The sequence below is a fragment of the Phalaenopsis equestris genome, unplaced genomic scaffold (assembly GCF_001263595.1).
Source record: "Phalaenopsis equestris unplaced genomic scaffold, ASM126359v1 Scaffold000343, whole genome shotgun sequence".
In the NCBI taxonomy this organism is placed as follows: Eukaryota; Viridiplantae; Streptophyta; class Magnoliopsida; order Asparagales; family Orchidaceae; genus Phalaenopsis; species Phalaenopsis equestris.
In genome coordinates this window covers 267934-289072 of record NW_018164785.1, presented here as the reverse complement: position 1 = coordinate 289072, position 21139 = coordinate 267934, and the positions used below count along the sequence as shown (strand labels likewise).

The following is a 21139-nucleotide window of genomic DNA, read 5'->3' as shown; positions in this document are numbered from 1 at the left end:
CCCCCTCCCCCCCACAAAGCAAAAAAAAAACGATTAGGTGCAGATTGATATGTATATATGAGTAGTTTTTTAAAAAAAATTAATTGACTACAATGCTATAAAGATTTATAATCAATTAAAAGTATTAAAGAAGAAAATTGAATAAAAATGATTAAATTAGATTCAAATGATAGTTTTAATCTTTTCCCAATTTTTAACATCTTCTAGCTACAAAATTATGGTTGTCAAAAAGACCTTTTGTCTGTGAATGACTCGTGTTCGTCTCGCTAACCAAACGAGCCAAACAAAGACACATTTTTTGAGCTCGAAATATAAACCATTCAGCTCGTGTTTGGCTCGATTACACACTTACCTGACCTATGACTACATGAGAATTTGATTTGGAAAAAGAAGCCGTAGGTCTGCGAGGATGAACTTTCCAAATTTCCTATCTGTCCTCTATAAGAGATGCACTGGCCGTGTCAAGTGGAATACAGGAAAGAGGCGGAGACCCCGCATTTCCTCTCGACTTTCTCTCCATCTCTTCCCCATTCGCACCAAGCTCTAAATCTCTCGGCTTTGAAATATAACCTGGAGATACACGAGCTTCACAAGAAGGAAGTTTGTGCTTTTGGGTCTCTGAGAAATGGTGAGAAGGAGGTTCTGGTGGGCGGTCTCCTCGTTCCTGGTGTTGCTCTTCTTGCTCCGTCGGAGTACTGTCGGTGCGCAGAAACCCGGGGCTTCTTCATGGCAAACCTTGACTGGTACTTTCAACTCGTTCTCTGTCTCCTTTTGGCCCGCTATCTTGCTATGCTTGATTTTTGTGATGGGGTTTCTCTCTTTTGGTATGCAAGTACATTTAAGCCTTTTTGGGATTCTAATTTGAAAGTTTTTTGTTGTTGTTGTTGTGTGTGTGTGGTTTCCTGCAAATTTCGTTTGATCTGGGTGGTCAGTTTCTGTTGTTTTCGACTTTTAAGTTTGATTTGAGTTGCAGTTAGATGGCGATAAGTGATAGCTCTGGATTTTCTGACTAGTTTGAGATCAAAATTTAGTTTTTACATGTATATAGTAATGTCTTGTGGGGATTTGGTTGCCTTATTATTCTTTAAATCAATATTTTTTTAGTGTAGTTTATCATACTGTTTTCTGTGGTTGATCATGTATTTAATATGCTAATATTTGAAAGTTTAGTACTTCGTTTCCATGTGTTTTGTCAAATTCTAAATTTTCCATGATTATAACAATGTATTGTAGGCTTCAAGTGCAGCATCTATTGTGGACCTGGTTTTAAAAATAGATTTAAAGGGTTAGTACATGCACTGCACTAGTAAGTGATGCATTAATAAGAATTGGAGATGGAATTGATTCGAAAAGTGCTTAAATTTAAATGGGTTTATCGAATGTAAAGTGATTAGAAATTGTGAAATGCCTTTTTCAAAAACTCATTACTCTTACCTTATCATCTGTAACACTAAATAGGAATAGAAGGGGAAAGAGAATTCATAATGATGAGCTCAAATAGGTGGTATAAATGATAAATCTTTTGATAATTACTTATATACGACGTAGATAGATAAGATGTCTGGGTTGCTACTTTGCATTTTTAAAACATTTTTATGAAACTTTTTATGAATTTTAAGTTTCTTGGAGAGCCTCATTGACATTAGCGTCAGGCTTTGCAACATTTTGATATGATTGTATATAAGTTGTTTTATCTTTTGATAATAGCACCTATAGATATAAAATCAGTGATAGATTTTTGATTTAATAAAATTAGATTTACATTGAGATAGAATTTGATCTCCTTTTGCTTTTAGCTATATGGCCATTGATCAATTTTAATAAAGAATTAAAAAAAATGACTGGTAGGTAGTACCATTCACCTAGCGATACTGCTTTCATATATTTTTGAAATTAGACATTTGTTTTAAATATAATTAGATATAATTTATTTTATTTATTATTTTAACATGTCATTAATCCATGTGAATGATTGTAAGTGGCCCCAAATTATTTCTAAAGCAATGATTGGTTAGACAAAGTAAAATGCATTGCTTTAATTTCATCATACATTATTTGTAACTTTACTTAGATTATTACTGAATGAATGAAATCATACTGTTATTTTTTGACACTTGAAGATTGATTTGGTGAACCTACTTCTCTTTCATTGATTTGTGAATCAATTACAATTGAGGTTTGCGAATCTTCACATATATTCCACTCTCAAGCCTCTACCCCACTCCCATCTTTCCTACTAGAGGCCTTCACTCGACTCCAACATTTCGTCATTATTTGGGTAGCCCATGTTCAATCTCTATTTCTTTTTTAACCACTGAACATTTATATTCATACAACATCATAAGCATAATTGTAGATTTATAAAATTTACTTATAAGCCTCTATGATATCATCTTATCAAATATTGCTCTTGAGACACTGCTATATTTCTTCAATGCAAACTTTACCATAGAAGTTATATCAACATCTATTTCTTCAGTCTTTTTGTATAATGATAAGTCTTTCAATGTTGGAATTTGGTAATTTTCGAATTTGGTTTCTTGCCAAAAAAATTGGCAAAAAAAATCTACTTATGGAAGGATAATAGCTATTTTTATTATGATGCTAATGCATTTTTATGGAATAATTATTTAATTTGTGCTTTGTAGGTGATGCCCCTGTTGTGATAGCCAATGGTGGCTTTTCTGGTTTATTTCCTGGCTCTAGTTCAGATGCTTTCAGTTTTGCTCTGATAGCAAGTTCGGCAGATACAATATTATGGTGTGATGTGAGACTAACGAAGGACGGTGTTGGGGTTTGTCTACAAAACTTGAAGCTAGATAATTGTACTAACATTGCAACCATTTATCCTAAAGGAAAGAAAAACCATATTGTCAATGGAGTGCCGAACTCGGGGTGGTTTTCTGTGGATTTTACCATTAAAGATTTATCACAAGTTTCTTGTAAGTTGGTCTTCTTAAGGATAGGAATTTACCTTTGCTTGCATTTTGCTTATTTGTAATCCAAAACATTTCATAAGCTCTATCAACTAACATGATGTAATTATGTTTTGATTAATATCTCTTTTGTTTGTTCTTATTTAAAGTGCATGCACCTGTCAATAAAGCTGATTGCAGGCACATTATGTGCACATTTTAGCAGTTATGCATTGAATATTGCACAAATCCCTCCTCTTTAATGTTTAGTTAAATTTTACTGATTAGATGCTGTAGATTGTCATTATATGTAACTTGTAAGTATGCATAAGCTTGCACAATCATGACATGAAATTTCAAACTTTTTTTCTCAACTGGACTGGTGTTCATGTTTGTAGCAGGTAGGATCAATGTATTTACAAAAAGGAAATTACTAACGATATCTGCGTCTTTTTTTTTTTTTTTTGATTATTTTAGGGAAGAAAACTTGGAATTTATTCTGCATGATTTTCAACTTTTTTACAACGAACAGATAAATTTGATTTCAACTTTTATCCTATCCTTTCTGTTGGGGATGTGAAAAAACAAGTTGATGGATCAACATTATGGCTTAATGTACAGGTATTATTTTATTAATGATGCTTTTTCATTTTCTGACATGTCATCAGCTAAATGCTAATATTCAAGTTCGGTTGAATCATGACTGATCATTTTATCTTTTGTGTTATCGCATAGAATGATATTTTCTACAGGCAGTTTAACTTAAGCATGAGAAGCTATGTTCTGTCTGTGTCAAAGAGTGTTATAGTGAACTATATCTCTTCTCCTGAAGTTGATTTCCTTAGAAGCATTGTGACAAGGTTTCAAAAGTCCAAGACTAAGCTGGTTTTCTGTTTTCTCGGAGAAGATGTTATTGAACCTTCTACAAACCAGACCTATGGAACATTGCTAAAAAATCTTACCTTCATCAAGTCTTTTGCATCTGGCATTCTTGTTCCTAAACATTATATTTGGCCAATAACATCTGATGGATATTTAGAAAATCATGCCACCTCTATTGTCACTGATGCTCACAAGGAGAGGTTGGAAATCTATGCAAGAGATTTTGTCAATGATGTTGTTATTGCATACAATTACAGTTATGATCCTTTGGCTGAATATCTTTCTTTTATTGACAATGGTGAATTCTCTGTTGATGGTTTTCTAACAGACTTCCCGGTAACTCCGTCAGAAGCAATAGGTGATGTTTTATTGTATTCATTTGAACACCTTAACTATAAATTTAAGCTAGTTTTTTCTTCATTTGAAGAAATATACATCTATTAGCACTCTAAAAAACAAACCATGTGTTTTTTGAAATATACATCTAAGACCAATTTGCCCATTCCAATTTTGCAATCCATTTTAGATGGATAAGATTCCCAATTGGACTTTGAAAATAATTAGTTTGATAAGCATAGATGCCTGAAATGAATTGTAAGCTTGTGGTAGGGGGCTATTGTGCTATGCAATTGTCATGATAATTGGAGAGAATCCAAATTTTCAGTTAACCCTTATGGTCACATTCATTTTTGAGGCCGTTGTGTTCACTGATTTTTCCATATTTTGTAGAAATGGTTCAATAGTAAAAATGATAATGCTACCATTTTTGAATTTCAGATTTCTTATTGTTCATTTTACTAATACAAATCTTTATTCTGTAGGTTGCTTTTCTCACATCAACAAAAGTAGCTCAGACCATGGTAAGTTTTCCCATTGTTCCACTTACTATGCACCTAACTTGACCCTTATTTTAACTACTATCTCTCTGTCTTCTCCTTATTTCATTTGTTAGGCAAACCTATCATTCTTTCACACAACGGAGCAAGTGGAGACTACCCAGACTGCACAGATCTTGCTTACAATAAAGCAGTCAATGATGGAGCAGATATTATTGACTGTCCTGTCCAAGTAACACAGGATGGAGTTCTCATATGCATGAGTTCTATTGACCTAATGGACGGCACTAATGTCGGGCGATCCTCCTTTAGATCTCGTATTTCTACTATTCCAGAACTTCAAAACGCTGCTGGAATATTCACTTTTAATCTCACCTTGGAAGAGATAAAGAACTTGAGGCGTAAGTTTATGATTATTGGCTTGAAACATATAATCGTTCAGCCTGCTTACAATATATTTGAGGGCCTAATTTATGACCAAAATATCTGTAGTGTGAAATTAAAATCTTTAATTAATTTTGGAATTAGGAAAATATGCTTTCTTTAGATTTTCGGATTTTCTAATTGTCCTTTCTCGTAGACTTCATTTTAATATTGTTTATGCTTTGCAGCTTCTTTAACTAGACATTAATCAACAACTCTGCTATTTCTTCTTTATAGCCTCCATATCAAATCCAGAAATCTCATATGCATCAATGGTGCGGAACCCACGATACAAGTCTGCTGGAAATTTCATGACATTATCTAGCTTTTTGTCCTTTGCCAAAGACAAAGCACTCTCCGGAATCCTTATTAATATAGAGGTGAGGATGGTAAATAAATGATTTGCAAGACATTAAGTAAAGTTCTAGATTAAGAAAAACCTTGACATTTTAGTAGATGAAAATGTTTCTCGTCATGTATCATCAAATAGATCTATTTAATGATATCTTTTTCCTAGAATTGTTTTATTTAACTATTTTTGTATCAGTAATGAACCATAATCATTTTTTCCAAAAGTATATTCCAAGCCATTTTTTTCTTCTCTCATGCTTCAGTAATGTAATTCAGTACTATGTGTTCTTAAGTTTTTTGCCCTCTCTCAAGAGCCTAGACCACTAATCGTAATATGGTTTTCCAAGTTTAATCACAATTGTTGATGATATAGTATGAAAGTTTGTTTGATTAGGCTTTTCTTATTCATTTTATCTTTTGCTTTTATAATCATTTGTTAACTTGTATTTGTTAGCCTATTCCGGTTCAAAATATCGCTGATCTCACCTTCTTCTGTAATTTGTAGACACCATGCAACTTGTAAAATATATGCATCTGTTTTAGAATAAAAGAGTAAGAAACCCTCACTCCCCCCAAACCCCACCACACCCTCAATTGAGAAGCTTAGCCTTTTTTTCTTTTGATTGTAAACTCATGACATGTACATGCCCCATTCCCTTAGGTCATCTTCTCTTAATCAAGACCCCATGAGCAAAAGCTTATTTTGGTTTGCAAGCATGAACTAAATGAATTTTGAAGTGTTAGAATAAAGGAAGCATAAACCTGTTTTAACACATTCTAGGGAAGAAGTCAGGATGCCAATATGAGTAGAACTCGCGAACTTTTTGTGTAATGACTAATAAACATAAAAACTTATTTACAATTTAAGGCAAGTAATTAACTTGATATTGTAAGGCTGACAACCATTCCAATCAGGGCGAGCTTTTAGTTCCTTAATCTAAGAAATCAGAACAATAGGACCAAAGCACAGAGTAATGCGGGTAACGCGAGAGGACATAACAGATGAAACTTTTTAAAAGCAAGAATGATAAAATGTTCTTTTGAGATCTATAATTGTGTTTCTAAACCTTCCTTCGGATGATAATTTTGTTATTGGTTTTTCCTTGTGATCTTTTCCTCCCATGTGCCATGGAACTTTCTTAAGACAATAATATGATGAACAGATTTGATATTTCATGTGGCTTTAGTTGTTTGGCTGCATGTGTTAGTTTTTATATGCTTTTACCCGTGATTTATTCATCGTTCTATAGTTGGTTGTTATGGTTCATTAAGGAAAGACTGAGCCCACTCATCAATGGAGGAAGGGTGGTGAATAACTGCTGAGTCCATCACTGGTGCAGCCATATGTAGTAAACAATACCATTAAATTTTGATATCTTAGTCGATACATTATTTCACAACGAGTTTTACGGAGACATTTTAACCGTTTTGCATGTTTTCATTTTACTTACCACTGTCATTTGTGGACTAACTTGCCTCCTGCGTCATTGTAAATTTGTAATGCTCGAGTGAGAACTCTAACTATTCAAGGACATTTATCTTGTAGAATTTGAAAATGCCATCTTTTATTTTCATTTTCTTGTAACGTCATGATTTTCTATTTGTAGTTAGTCTAACTTCAATTTAAGTGATTAAAATAATTGTTTTAACATATTTTTTATTTTATTTTGTTCTAAGGAACGGGCTTACATGCACCATTATCCCCATTGATTACTAGATCATATCCATCTATAAGTTTACATGACAATTTTATCCTTCCTTTTCTGTTTTGCTTTTTAGGTACTCTAAATTTAACATGATTTGATTGCTTTCCATTGCAGAATGCAGCATTTCTTGCTGAAAAAGTAGGGATTAGCGTGACTGATGGTGTCATTTCTGCTTTAGCGGATACTGGTTATAACAACCAAAGTTCCCTCGAAGTCATAATTCAATCTAGTAATAGCTCAGTTTTGGTTAAGATGAGGCAGCAAACAAAGTACAAGCTCATGTACATGATTGATGAGTCCATTCAGGATGCTACAGCTTCTTCAGTTGAAGACATCAAGAAGTTTGCAGATTCTGTGGCTGTGAGCAAGATATCCATCTACCCTGAAACTCGGTTTTTCATCGTAAATGAGACGAATATCGTAAAAAGTTTACAAAATGCTGGGCTGGAAGTGTTTGTATATGTTATGCAGAATGAGTTTGTTTCTCAAGCATGGGACTTCTTCTCAGATCCATATGTGGAAATAAATTCATATGTACTGGAAGCTTTGGTGGATGGAATCATCACTGACTTCCCTTCTACAGCAAGAGCATACAAGCGTAAGTTTACCCTTTGCATTTTTTTTCCTTGTAATTTAGTGTCAAACCTTGGGTTAAACCATCGTACACTTCGACAGTATGAAACATATTGAAGCTTTTCCTCTCAACTTGTGAGATAAATCTCAATTCATGATCAATCAGTGCTGCCTAGTATTTAAAATTGGATGGTTTCATATATGAATAATTGAAAGCAAAAACTTCTAAGTGTAAATATAGAGAAATACATAATATTTAATCACATCAATAGAGAAATAATCAACATGAAAACAAAATTATTAACGAGTGCAAAATAAAAGTTAACTACTACATAAGAGAACATACCAAAAATCACATAAATATAAAATTAATTAATTGCCTAATGTTGAAATCTTGCCCTTGCTCGATGGTTTATCAATTAACATGTTAGAATCTAGGATAGTACCCCTAACAAAGAAGGATACGCTTATTCTTTAATATATACAAATTTTCTATCTTAAAATGTGTTGTGCGGAACTCCTATTGGTTGAGATTCAAACTAAGCCGCATAAAATTTAACTTCAAGGGCCTATATAATACTCTCGATTAATTACACATACTTAGTTATAAAAATTAGTTTTTTAGCTAGTGCAAGTGCAAGTGCAAGTGCGATCTAGTCAATGTAGGTTATCCCACAAGTTTGTTATTGTCATAATGAAGTAAAATATAGAATATTACATCTAATCATTTAATCTATCCTAGAATTAATTAAATTTAAGTCTTAAGCTAAGATGAAAAAGAACTAGTAATTTAGGTTAAATCATGCTTTTGTATATTAAGTAGTGTAGAAGATGAGGGAACTATGAAGCAAACAAGCGCTTGTGGAGGAAAAGTAGATTATGAATTGACATAAGCTGTAAATCAAAGGAAAGTTTGATTAGGGAACGTCTTGTGATTTGCTGTTTTTGACTAAAGGAGAAGAGCATTTATGATATCGGGGTCAAAGACTTATGATTGATGGCTTGAGCTGCTAGATTAGGTAGCTTGTCACAAGGAATAGTCTTTGTTTGCTGGAGGAGTCATTGTTAATGGCTCCGAAGAAATGAAATGATGGAGAAGTGCGATGTCTTACCTTTACAACTTCTTAAATCGAGATCTGAGGAGTTTAGCAGAATCAGCAAGGACTAGATATCTACGTTCGATGTTGCAGAGGTAGTTTTGGTGGAGGATTAGGAATGAGTGCAATTGGGGCAATGCATAGGTTCTGGGTCTTGAGTTCTGCTTAAGGGTAACTGGGTAAGCTCACCTTAGTCCTTTAGCCCCTTAGTCCCTTAGCACAGTTAATGTAGTATTTTGGTTCACTACATTTAGTTCTAGACTGTAAGTTTGAAGCAAATCCAATGTGTTCTAAATTATACTTTAGATGATCATAGTTTTGTGGCAAGCATCATAAAAAATCTAAGATAGAATGCTTTTACATGTTGAAAAAAAAACAAGGCATTGTGAAAAAATCTAGTATTTTGGGTTGTTTTAATTTAGTATCTCCACTTTAATATACAAAATTTGTTTTTTTTTTCTTTGCAGGAAATTCTTGTAGGAATTTAGGGAAGAACATGCCAAACTATATGCAGCCTGTTCAAATTGGGGGTTTAAAACAGCTTATCACCGCACCGGCACAACCACCAATTCTATCTCCACTGCCGGTTCTTCAAGACTCGGATGTAATCGAGCCGCCTTTGCCACATGTTAGTCCTGTAAATCCCTCAACACCAACTCCAAATCAAGGGAATGCTTCAGCTCCAGCTGCAGTACCTTCAAAAGGCTCAATATTAACTCCTCTTGCATCAATGGTGGTTTCCATATTGATGATTATTGAATCTCTCCTGTTCTTCTGAGTTTGATTTTGGTCTATGAAGTTTGGAGCTTGGCATCTTGAGGTGCTATCAAGTCCCTTGATTCAAAAAATTCTTTCTGTATCAATATTGCTTGCAGTGTTTGGTTGTTCATATTATGCCAGAGTTGAAATCCTTGAAACTTTGAAGGTGGAAGGCTGTCATCTTTAGTTTTTCAAATGCATATATTTCATGAAATTGGAGTGCATTTATTTATAAACCTTTATTTATTTATTTTTATTTTCAATTTATTTATTTTTACTTATTTGGCTCTAGTTTTAGTTCCTTTGGCTTTGTTGTTTTGATGAAATATAAAACATGGATGATAAATCAGTAGAGCAAAAGAAACGTAAAACTATAGAAAGGTTTGTATGTCAAATTTAAAGCCCAATGGTTCATCTATGGGTTAAAATACAAATTTAAAAGAAAATAAGAGAGTGTTTGGGAAAGCGCTGTGGTGCCACACTTTTGTGTTTGGCAAAGTTGTGTTTTATCCTCTTTTTTAAGAAGTTGTAGCTGAAAGTTGTATCTAGTAACTGGAAGTTGCAGGTGAAAGTTGTATTTAGTAATTGGGTCTGGCTAAGTGCAGTGGCGGTTAGAAAGTTGTCGTCTGATTTTTTGTAAAACAAAAATTGTATTAGCGACCACAAAATTCTGAACTGGTGCGTCAAACAACTGCTATTACCCCAAACAGACCCTAAGTCACACAAAGAGAGATTATTTGGATCTTCATCCTATTGGTATTGAGTATATGAATATAAGTTCGGTTATGACAAATAGGGCTGTCAAAAAAGCTCGTTGTTCGCAAACAGCTCGTGTTCGGCTCGTTAAGTAGCTCGGGTTCGGCTCGTTCGTTAAGTAAACGAGTCGAACACGAACAAATATTTAAAACTAGAATTATAAACGAGTCGAACACGAACAGCTCTTTGTTCGCTCGTGTTCGGCTCGTTTTAGCTCGAAATTAAAAAAATATATAATTATTTATATAATAATATATTACACATATTATTTATATAATTATATATTATATATATTTATATCTAAGTTTAAATCATAACATCTCGTGTGGTAATGTGATTAGTAACTTTTTTTGTATACATTTGATCCAGGTTTGAATCGCACACTTTACATCTATTTTTTTTAATTTAATTTTTCTGAGCCAATTTCACAGAACACGAACACGAATATTTGAATCGAGCCAAACACTAACACATTGGTGACGAGCCAATTTCGAACACGAGCCGATTCGAACACGAGCTATTTCGAACGAGTCGAACACGAGCCCAGCCTGAGCTCGCTCAAGCTCAACTTGTTTACAGCCATAATGACAAAACATCTTTTTAGTATAAGTGAGGACACTTTAATATAGATTGTTGAATCATCCTTCAAGTATTTTATTTTACAATTTTGTCATTTATTATTGTCATATAATATATATGATTGCGCGAAAAATTTAATATTGATAGAAAAAATATTTATCAATGGCACTATGGAAATGAGCAAGTTAATCTTTGGTTTATACTCCCAATCTTTCATCTTGTCTTTTGGTCATTTATTATTCTCAGAAAACATAAATGAAAAAAATTTTAAGATGCTCTTATTTATAATAGTAAAAATATTTATCCATGCCACCATAAATGTTGGTGAGGTGATATTGTCAAACCACATAAAATTTTTGTTTGTTTATTGAGCTTTCTCATGCTTTTTTTGGGATAGCACGAAACATTGATTTGTATAAATTAAATATCTAGGTGAATTTTTTGAACTGCTGAATCGATGTATTTGCCTGTGCCATCATCAAATAATTGAGAATTGGGTGAAAATGAAAAATATGGGTTAGGATTTTACAATGAAGTTTGATATTTGAGCGAGAATTTGAAAAATGGACGAAAGAGGCAGGTTGATTTGTAAATAGAAAGTTTTGGTTGGTCTACATGCGATTGCTCCATTTTGTTGTATCTTTCTTCCTCTAAACAACGAGTGGTAGAGCCGGTTATAAACTTCAAGAAAACGTAGTAGCAATGAGGATTGAGGATGCAATTGTGAAGATTAATGGGTTTGACATAGAAAGAAGATGTGAGATGTAGACTCGGAATTATCTATATTAGACGAAACTGTTTTTGCCTTTTGTGGGGATAAAATCAAAATTTATGGATTATGAGGTTTGAAATATCTTATATAAAAGAGCATTGATATTATGCACAATATGACTATAGTTGAAGTAATGAAAGCATTGTTAGAGAGATGTATGAAAGTCACAGGCAAGAAATAAGAAAATTTTAGTAAAAAAAGAAATCAATAATGCTAGGATGATTGAAGTTGTTTTGGTTGCCAAGTTTATAAATACATTTAAGGTAATTGTTAGATGTTGATTTGTCTGTGAACTTACATATCATGGAAAGAGTTGAACTCATGAGCTACATAAGAAGGAAGCAACTATTTTCCGTGAAAAATGATGAGTACGAATGTCATTGTTATATGGTTTCCCCTCTATTTATAAAGGGTCATTTTGTATATTACAAAGCTGGTACTCACTACATAGATCCATAAAAATCTCTAATTTATCATTTATTTTCTTCTTTTGAATTTAATATTATATTTGTTAGTGTCGTATTCTAACATCTATTCCCCATAATGGTTTTTTGGTCACATTATTGTCAGCCTACTCGGTCTTTGAGGTAATTTAGTACTAAGCAAGTTGGCATTTGAGTGAGTTGTTCTTCTTGATTGAGTTTATCTCTTGGGCAATGAGGATCTGGTCCTTTCAACGAGGTGAGTAATATGAACCAAGCTTCACACTTATGGGTTGATTGTGGTAAACAAATTGCTAACTCATAAATAGAAGTTAGTGCTCGACCACATATATATGTCAGCTCATTAGGACAACTAAGCTATTGAATTTGGTGACTTTCCTTAGTCTGATATCATACTTTAAACCAAAATTCCTTTAGAATGCACTAGGTTTTACGTATTTAGTTTTTATTTTATTTTTTAATCTCTTGGACTATGAAGCTATAAAAATAATAAGTGAATATAAATAACAAAAATAAAAAAAGCTATTTCTATTTACGCTAAAAATATTTTTTTAAAATGTATTAATGATGTTGAGTAATTTTCTTGAATTTTGGGCCCCTCATCTCTTATAAATTAGGTGCAAACATGCCAATTAATTCACTCTTCCACAGTAAGTCTTATACTCATCTATAGCTTCTATCGTGTCTCACATTCTTGACTAGTTTGAATGGAGAATACTTCAGAAGAATAAATAAATATTCCCACTTTTAAGCTTCTCGAAGGCTTGTTCGTCAAGCGATAAATGAAAGTTTAACACCAAAAGAAAGAAGAAAGCATTGAAGTGGTCAAGAGAGTGGCTCCATTAGTGAATAAATTCCTGTTGTGTCTTTGGCCATTGGTATGGGCATTCTAGAGGTGGCTCCATTAGAGGATTTGATTTTTATGGTCTCAAGGTCTACATGAAAGCTGTCAGCTTTAAGGTCAGTTCAACACAACTTCGAAGGGCTTAGCAATCTGCCCTTAACTAAACAACCTAAATACATATCATATGATATGGAAATACATGGCAATATTATGCATGGTTATAGATATTAATGAACAATATATTTTTTAGTTAGTTTCACATATACCAAACACATGAATGACCACCCTCTAGGATAGTACATCCCTAGAAAGATAGTGTGGGCGAATAGAACTTGAATATGACATTGATTTCTTTTTAGGAAAGAATGACTCAGTAGAAGAGGATGTTAATCATCAAGATTCTTTTAGAATTTTCTCTTTTAGCATTAAAGAATATGTGACTAGTCCTACAAATGAGAGTTTGTTGATTAAAGGTGTGTTGCACTTCTGAGTTTTCTTTAGAGTGTTTATTGAATTAAAGGTTCCTGCACAATCATAATAAGAAAAACCACAAAACATGGAAATACTTACCACGGAGATGAATGCTTCTATCTCACCAATTGTTACTGAGATGACCAAACTAGAACAACAAATAATTAAATTAAGCCACAAAATGGCCAAAACAAGGAATTTATTGGGTGAACTGAAGAACGAGGTCATTGAATTTAGCGACAAATGTACCATGTACTTTAATCATGTCAATTTCACTCATTTTACCCAATTCATAGCCGATGGAGAAATGGTATTAAAATGACTTATTAGATGTGGTTGAATTCTTTTGGAGGTGGCATCAGACATGTGCTTTAAGTTTTTTGTTTTCTTCTCTGTAACACGCTAGATGTGTATATGTTTGCCTATGCATAATTGGGTGAATCGTTTGTACCGAGGGGTGATAATAAAGGAAGGTTTTTAAATAAATCAAAGATTCATTTGTCACCTCAATTTGAATGATGATTTGATGTCTTTTAATTATTTCTATAGTTGTGATGTTTTTTTAATAATTTTACCTTTTCATAATTATGATTCTATCTATTAAAGGATGTCTATGATAGTTTTTAGTTTAATTTATCACTTAAAGCTTCCCTTTATCTTTCTCTTGTTCTTTGTTCTTCACAAATTAGTGATGGCTACCATTCTTTGTGTTGGTCACCAGGCATTCATGGAGGTCGAACAATTATAGAAGTCAGAGTGACTATCGAGGATATTGAATCCACACAATAAAAATTCATGTTTAACTTATCCATCCACTTGCGAGCAACAAAAATATGTGAGATGGCCAAAATGATGCACGACAATGGGATTTTGTTGTACCATGACTAGTTTAGGTTGGGGTTCCAACATCCTCTTTGCACTTAGTTATTTGATATCATCAACTTGTTCTATATCATCCTGATCTAGGTTATGCTGAGTGCATTAGCCAAAATTATGATGAATATAAGTGTCATGATTAGTCTGTTCTACACTCTTCAAATTCAGTGCTTACAGTGATAGATTAATCTTGCTCTTGAGGATAGGATTTATGTTGTATAGTCTAGAGAATAAAGTAAGAGATTGGTAGGAAAAGTTCAGTTTTTCTTTATCTAAAAAATGATGGTTGATTTAAAATCACCTTAGGTTGTTATTCAGGATTCAAAAGATATAAAAATTAGTTGTATTTGTTGTGTAAATTTTATGATATAATGTGCTTTGATTGTGTTTATTTTTTGTTTTACTAAAAGAACTTAGTAATATAACAAATTAAGCGAGGACGTGAGAAAAGTACTATCACATTGTTATTATAGCAATGTTACTGTAATGGAATTATTATAGTAAAGTTACTATAGTATTGACACAACGCCACTATAGTTGCACTGAGGTGCTCGACTCCAAAAAATAAGTTAGAAACCCGATAACATGGCTTCTTGGAGCCACTTTTTGGGTGCCTAAGCACATATGGCAATGCCCCATTACCAAATCACAATGCTCTGACACTAAGAACCAACATTGGTAAGTTCTGATAGTTTTCATAATGATTTTGGTCGAAATTCTATATAAGAGGGTTTGGTCGAAATTCTATATAAGGAGGTTGTTGTACATTTGAAGGAGGATTTGGAGACTTAGAGCGTGTGATTGTAATAGTGTGTTTTTTAGTGAGATAGTGTGTAAAGGACCAAATGGAAATATTTTTACAAGGATTGAGAAGATTTCAAGTGAAGATCATATCAGGTGCTTTCCTAAGCATTCTCTTTTGTTCCAGTTTTAGGATTTTCATCCATTATTATTATTATTATTATTTTGCAGGCATAATTTGACATTATCCCATCTCATTTATATAGTGTTTGTGTGAAATTTTTGTATTAATTTAATGTGCTATTTTTAATTAAGTATATGATGACAATATATTTACTTTTTTTTTTCATTTACATAGTTTCAATTTGACCAATTGATTTCTTAAAATTTGTTATGGTCTTTGATTTTCAAAAGAAAATGTAGCGAAACAACTAAATTAACACCTACTTTTCTGAGAGAATAGGAATACTGCTTCTATGATGAGGCACTAAATAGGGAAACATTGAATCTTATGGGGTTTTTCATTATTTAGGGAACTTAATTGTAATATAAAACCCTAATACTTCTTGTAACGCTGGAAGAGGTTGAGGAGTATTTTTGCTCTCAATTGTAAACTGCTATAGAAATACTTGAATTAGATTTAAGCATAATCATAACACTACTCAAGGGTGATTGTAATCTAAAAAGGTAAATGAATCAAAATATTTTCATTATTGCATATATAGGATTTTCAATCTCACTTTTGAAATTAATTTAATCAGACAAAATGAATAGTCTTTTAGAATAATACTTTGTTTAATTTAAGAAAAAACATAGTTCTCTATGGGATTGCTGCTTTGACTTAACATTCATATGTTACTTAATTGAAAAATATACTTGCTTAATAATGTGTGATTTTACACAATAGATTAATTTCTAGTGCGTTGTTGGAGAATGATGTTAATTTCTTATTTTTGAATAATATCATTTTAAAGCCTACTATTATTATTATTATATTATATCCATGTTTCTTTGATTGTGTAGTTATCTTTTAATTTTTTGCAAATTGTCAATTTCTATAGCATAGCACTGCAATACCACCTTGTTAATGCAGCAATGCTATTTCAATAGTGTCACAACATTAGGTAATATCATTTGTTGTTTTGCTCTATGATTTTAATTCCTATTGTTTGTCAGTTGTTAGAGTTAGAATCATTATATTATTCTGTTGATTGCTAGTTTAGGGTCACTAATTAATTTTAAATGTTGCATGTATAAGAATGAACTTTGGGAACTTGTATCATTTGACCATAAAACAAAATAAAATAAAATAATATTAAAAATATATTAAAAAAATACTTTTAAAAAATGACAAATTCTCAGGGATAAAGCGATCAATCTAGAGCATTTAGGGAATTTTCCAATTTGGTATTTGGAATGCACCAGAGCATTAACAGACCTTCCCTTGATGTTAATACCTTTAAAATTAAACCTACAATCAAATGAATGGCTTAAAATTCTCAATTTGGTATAAAATAACTAAATCTTCATATTGCTAATTTTTTTTGAAAGATATGCAACGTTTAAGTATAACAATATCTTTAATGATGTTGTTAGAATTATCTTATTTTCTTGAGAGATACGATAAAAAGGTGGTTAAAAGCCCTTACCACTTAATTCAATAACTATATGGAATGACCTTGCCCACAACTTCGTAGCTAAATATTTTCATCTATCTAAAATTTATAAGCTTATAAATGATATCACTTTTTTTACTCAACTAGATATGAGTTAATCATAAAGCTCAGGAAATATTTAAAGAATTATTTAGAAAATACCCACACCATGCCTTATCAGATTGGATAGTTAAATAAACCTTTTACAATGAGTTAGTGGGATCACTAAGGACAATTATAACAGTTTTAGTTGAGGGTGCTTAATGTTAAAACCAATTAATAATGCTTATGCATTGATTGAGAAAATGAATACCAATAATTTTTAATGGCTAGTTAAAACTAATTTTATGAAGATAATTGGTCTACATGATAATGACGTGTTATTCATTTTCACTTCAACGGTAGTCACACATTCTAAGAAGTTGGATAACTTAGGGTTCAATATATTGATCCATTTAAAGTGCTGATAGTGCTTATGAATAACAAGAGATCATAATAATTTAGTTGTGGAGTTAATAGATGTAATAAATGTTGAACCCAACAATATTTATTCACATTTATATAATTATATTAAAACAATCACCCTAACCTTAGTTGGAACAACAAATAGAATGTAGAAAAAACAGAAAGGGGAAGAAACCAACAAGTCACTCTATGCAAATAGAATAATTAGGGTAGTAATTTCTCAAATTTTAGACCCACTTACTTGAATTCACCTTTAATACTCAATTTAAAGAGAAGAAAGTAGTGTTATAAATGGGAAATTAAATATAGAATCAAGTTGCAACTATTAAAAATATTAAAATATATTTATGATAGTTAGCTAAATCATTGAGGCATAGAACCTAAGGGATGTTATCAAGCAGCACTGAGGTGAATTTTAAGGACTTAAACTAAGGAGTGAGAATAAGTTAGACAAGGAGACTAGGAGGAAATAAAATTAGAAGATCCTGAGCTTGAGAAACTAGTTAAGAAACCTATACTAGAATTAAGAAATGAAGAATTGCCCCTTAAGAAAGATCTTGAGAGAATACAACTAATTTTTTATGAGACTTTAATTAAACCAAAATTGGATCAATAGTTCTCTAGGTTCTTAGAAGCGTTCAAGAGCTTACCACTAATATGCCATTTAGTGAAACTCTTGAGCAGATGCCTAGCTATTGCTAAATTTCTAAAAGATATGTAAAAAAAATAAGTTAGGAGAATTTGAAACTATACCTCTAAGTGAAGATTGTAGTGTCATTATATAAAAAACTACCACGAATGTTGAAAGACTTTGATAGTTTTATCATTCCTTGTACTATAAAAGATATATATTTTTTAGAAAAGCTTTAATGACTTGGTAGCTAATATCAATCTTATGATTTTATCAATTTAAAAAAAAATTAGGATTAGGAGAGGTCCAAACAATAATTATTACTCTTCAGTTAGCTTATCAATTATTTTTAAGCGAAGATCACATCGGGTATTTTATTTAACACATGTACTTTAATTATTATTTTGTAAATATGTTTTGAAGAATGCATTAATTTTAATCAATGTGTTAGATATTTGCTTTAGTAGAGCATTAAATACAGTTGGTAGTAAGCGCTGTAAGAGCATGTTGTAGTCATGAATTTTTATGTTGAATATCTTTTCTATTTCCAAGTCAACGAAGTGACTCAAGTTTGGCACATATCCACTAGAAAACGTCTGAGAATACGTCCATTCACATATTATTCTTTTTTGATCCAGTTGAGACATATGTAGCTTCAGACTTTATTGGGTTACTTGTATTTGTTTCTTGAAGTTATAACCCCCTCCTCTTGCAAAAAATCCTTCGAGTTCAATCTTGTTTTGACATAATCTTTTATTTTATCATTAATATCTATCACAATAATATATATCACAACATTAAAGATATTATATAAAAAAATTTCCTTAATATGCAAAATATTAAGATTATGTCAAATCAAATTAGTTTAGTACAAGAAATTCCAGAAAATACTCTGCTTTGTTCAATTATATGTAACATCAAAATCAAGAAGATGATTTGAAGCTAGCTCTATTCTATCAAAGATCTTAGGCATTCCATTAATCATATGTTATAAATCGGCCTCAATTATCTTATGGGGATGACTTAGTTTTTAAACTTTATCTTTAAAGAAGACTCTCTATTCCCTCTGAATAAGTGATTGCGGGCTAGAAACCTTTGGTGGTAATCAAAATAATAATTATTTCCTTGCATGTTTGAAGGTAAATGCCTTAAACAAATCCATATAATAAAGGTAAGCTTTTTCTAGTAGAGCTACAATCACATATTATTTGAAGCTCATCTATTAAAGATTATAACTAGACAAAATTTTTTTTTTCTTTTGAGCTATGTGAACCTTGTATGATTAACATCAGAAATAAAAATGACATGATCATACACATATCAAGAGGCAAGTTATATAATGTAATAGTCACTGACCAACATAAGTAGAGAATTGTGACATAAATGTATGGTGTGAACTCACCTGCATGCAAGGCAAGCTTAACATTGTGTGGTTCAACTACAAAGTTAGGATAACTATGATCAAAGTGTTTCCAGACTATTTCATATGATGAATGACTCAAAGAATTAATATCAACAGATTGAATATTGTGTTAGGTCATGTGAGGAGTTGTATGCATATAAGTGAATAATCTTCGAAGTCAGAGTAAAAGTGGAAAGTAGAAGAGATGCTTGTATAAGATAATTTTTTTTTTTTTTTGCCTCATTGGTTTGAATTTCTCTTTCTCAGCACCACAAAATCTTCAGTTTGTCTCTATTGGATTAGTCTTATAATATAGTTAGCAACCATTAATATAACAATCTATCTTTTTAGATAGTGACCCTAACTTTGATACCAACCTTTTTGTTTTGTAAGGATAATTTGGAACTAAATTCTTAATAGGGATTGTCTCCTTTAGTTATGCTGCTACTTGATTAAAGTATTCCTTGGGCTTGTTGTAAGCAGATTTAATGCTCAACATTCTTAGTGATATTCATAATTCTGAATGCGTGGTGCAATCTTTTTCACAAAGGCTATTGTGCATCATTCGGTGAATTATAGAAGTTTTGTGCTTCACTATTCAATGCTTGATCATTATCAGGAACAATCCCAACAAAATAAACTTTGCTAACATCAAAAATCATTTCTTCATATGTGATAGAACCACGTTCCATTAGAGGGGCAAAATTTGATGAAGCACTAACATCATCGCACTGGACATCTAGTTCATCCTCACCATGTACAATCTTGTACCTTTAATTGGATTGAAATCTCTTATGATACATATCCATTTTGACTTCTTCATGTGTTAGTTACACTTAACTATTGTGTTTTGTACAAGGCCAACGAAACTTACCATCTGATAAGCAAATGAGCAGTTATGATACAATTTGCACAAATTTCTCTACACCATTCAAGAACTAATTAGTGAAACATTTTCTTTCTGAATACAATTTATTGTTTACTCATAATCTCAAATTTTAAACATTCATCATCAACCTTTATGCACATGTAAATATTAGCACATTATATCATTCGTACATATATTGTGTATGTATTACATATCTAACATCAAAACTTAAATTTTACATACAAACCACACAATTCTTGCGTATTACATATCTAACACATAAACATTCCACTTAATTCTTACATATTACACATCTAACACATATACTTTAACATTTACGGACATTCCACTCATTTCTTATGTATTACATATGTAACATCTGAACTTTAATTTTTACATACAAACCACATAATTCTTTTGTATTACGTATCAAACACATGAACTTCAATTTTCACGTGCATACCACACAGTTCATATGTATTACATATCTACACCTAAGCTTTATTTTTACATACAGACCGCACAATCATATGTATTACATGTCTAACACCGAAACTTCAATATTTTCATTCAAACCACACAATCCTTATGTATTGCATATCTAACACCTATACTTCAATTTTTACATGCATTCCACTCAATTCATAATGTATTGTATCTCTAACACCTAAACTTTAATTTTTACATACAAATCACATAATGAAGGGCAAAATCCAAAACATAGAAGAGAAATTTACTTAAGGCCAGAGAGGTAGAATGCTCGCCGGAGCCACGAATTTGCCATCGTAGGCACCACTGACACACCAAATGCTCGACGAAGAAGAAACGCCACCAGAGTCGCTGGATCCTAAGACAATCTAACATTGAAAGTGAGCCTCAATCATGTGGGATTAAAATTTTAGTGCATGTGTGTCGGTTTTGCGTCGGACATTGACAACGCAAATTAGTTAGTGCCGGCTATACTGCCTGAATTGTTAATTTATTCTTCATTTGATTGGATACTTCATCATGCATTAATCAATTACTTCACAAGCTAATTACCCTAAGCTTAACTTCATTCATTCACTTGGCTTTAAAAGCCTCATAATATATAT

At 32.0% G+C, this 21139-nt stretch overlaps 1 protein-coding gene across 1 annotated transcript; it reads left to right on the top strand.

The window, feature by feature from the left end:
* Window positions 1-449: 449 nt before the first annotated feature.
* On the top strand, window positions 450-9784 carry LOC110025948 (glycerophosphodiester phosphodiesterase GDPDL3-like). The gene is given in 9 exon segments (XM_020726649.1): window positions 450-743; window positions 2649-2946; window positions 3398-3536; window positions 3651-4155; window positions 4619-4657; window positions 4750-5034; window positions 5294-5436; window positions 7228-7711; window positions 9251-9784. Coding segments are annotated over 9 exon segments (2322 nt in total). The 5' UTR covers window positions 450-625; the 3' UTR covers window positions 9562-9784.
* Window positions 9785-21139: the final 11355 nt, after the last annotated feature.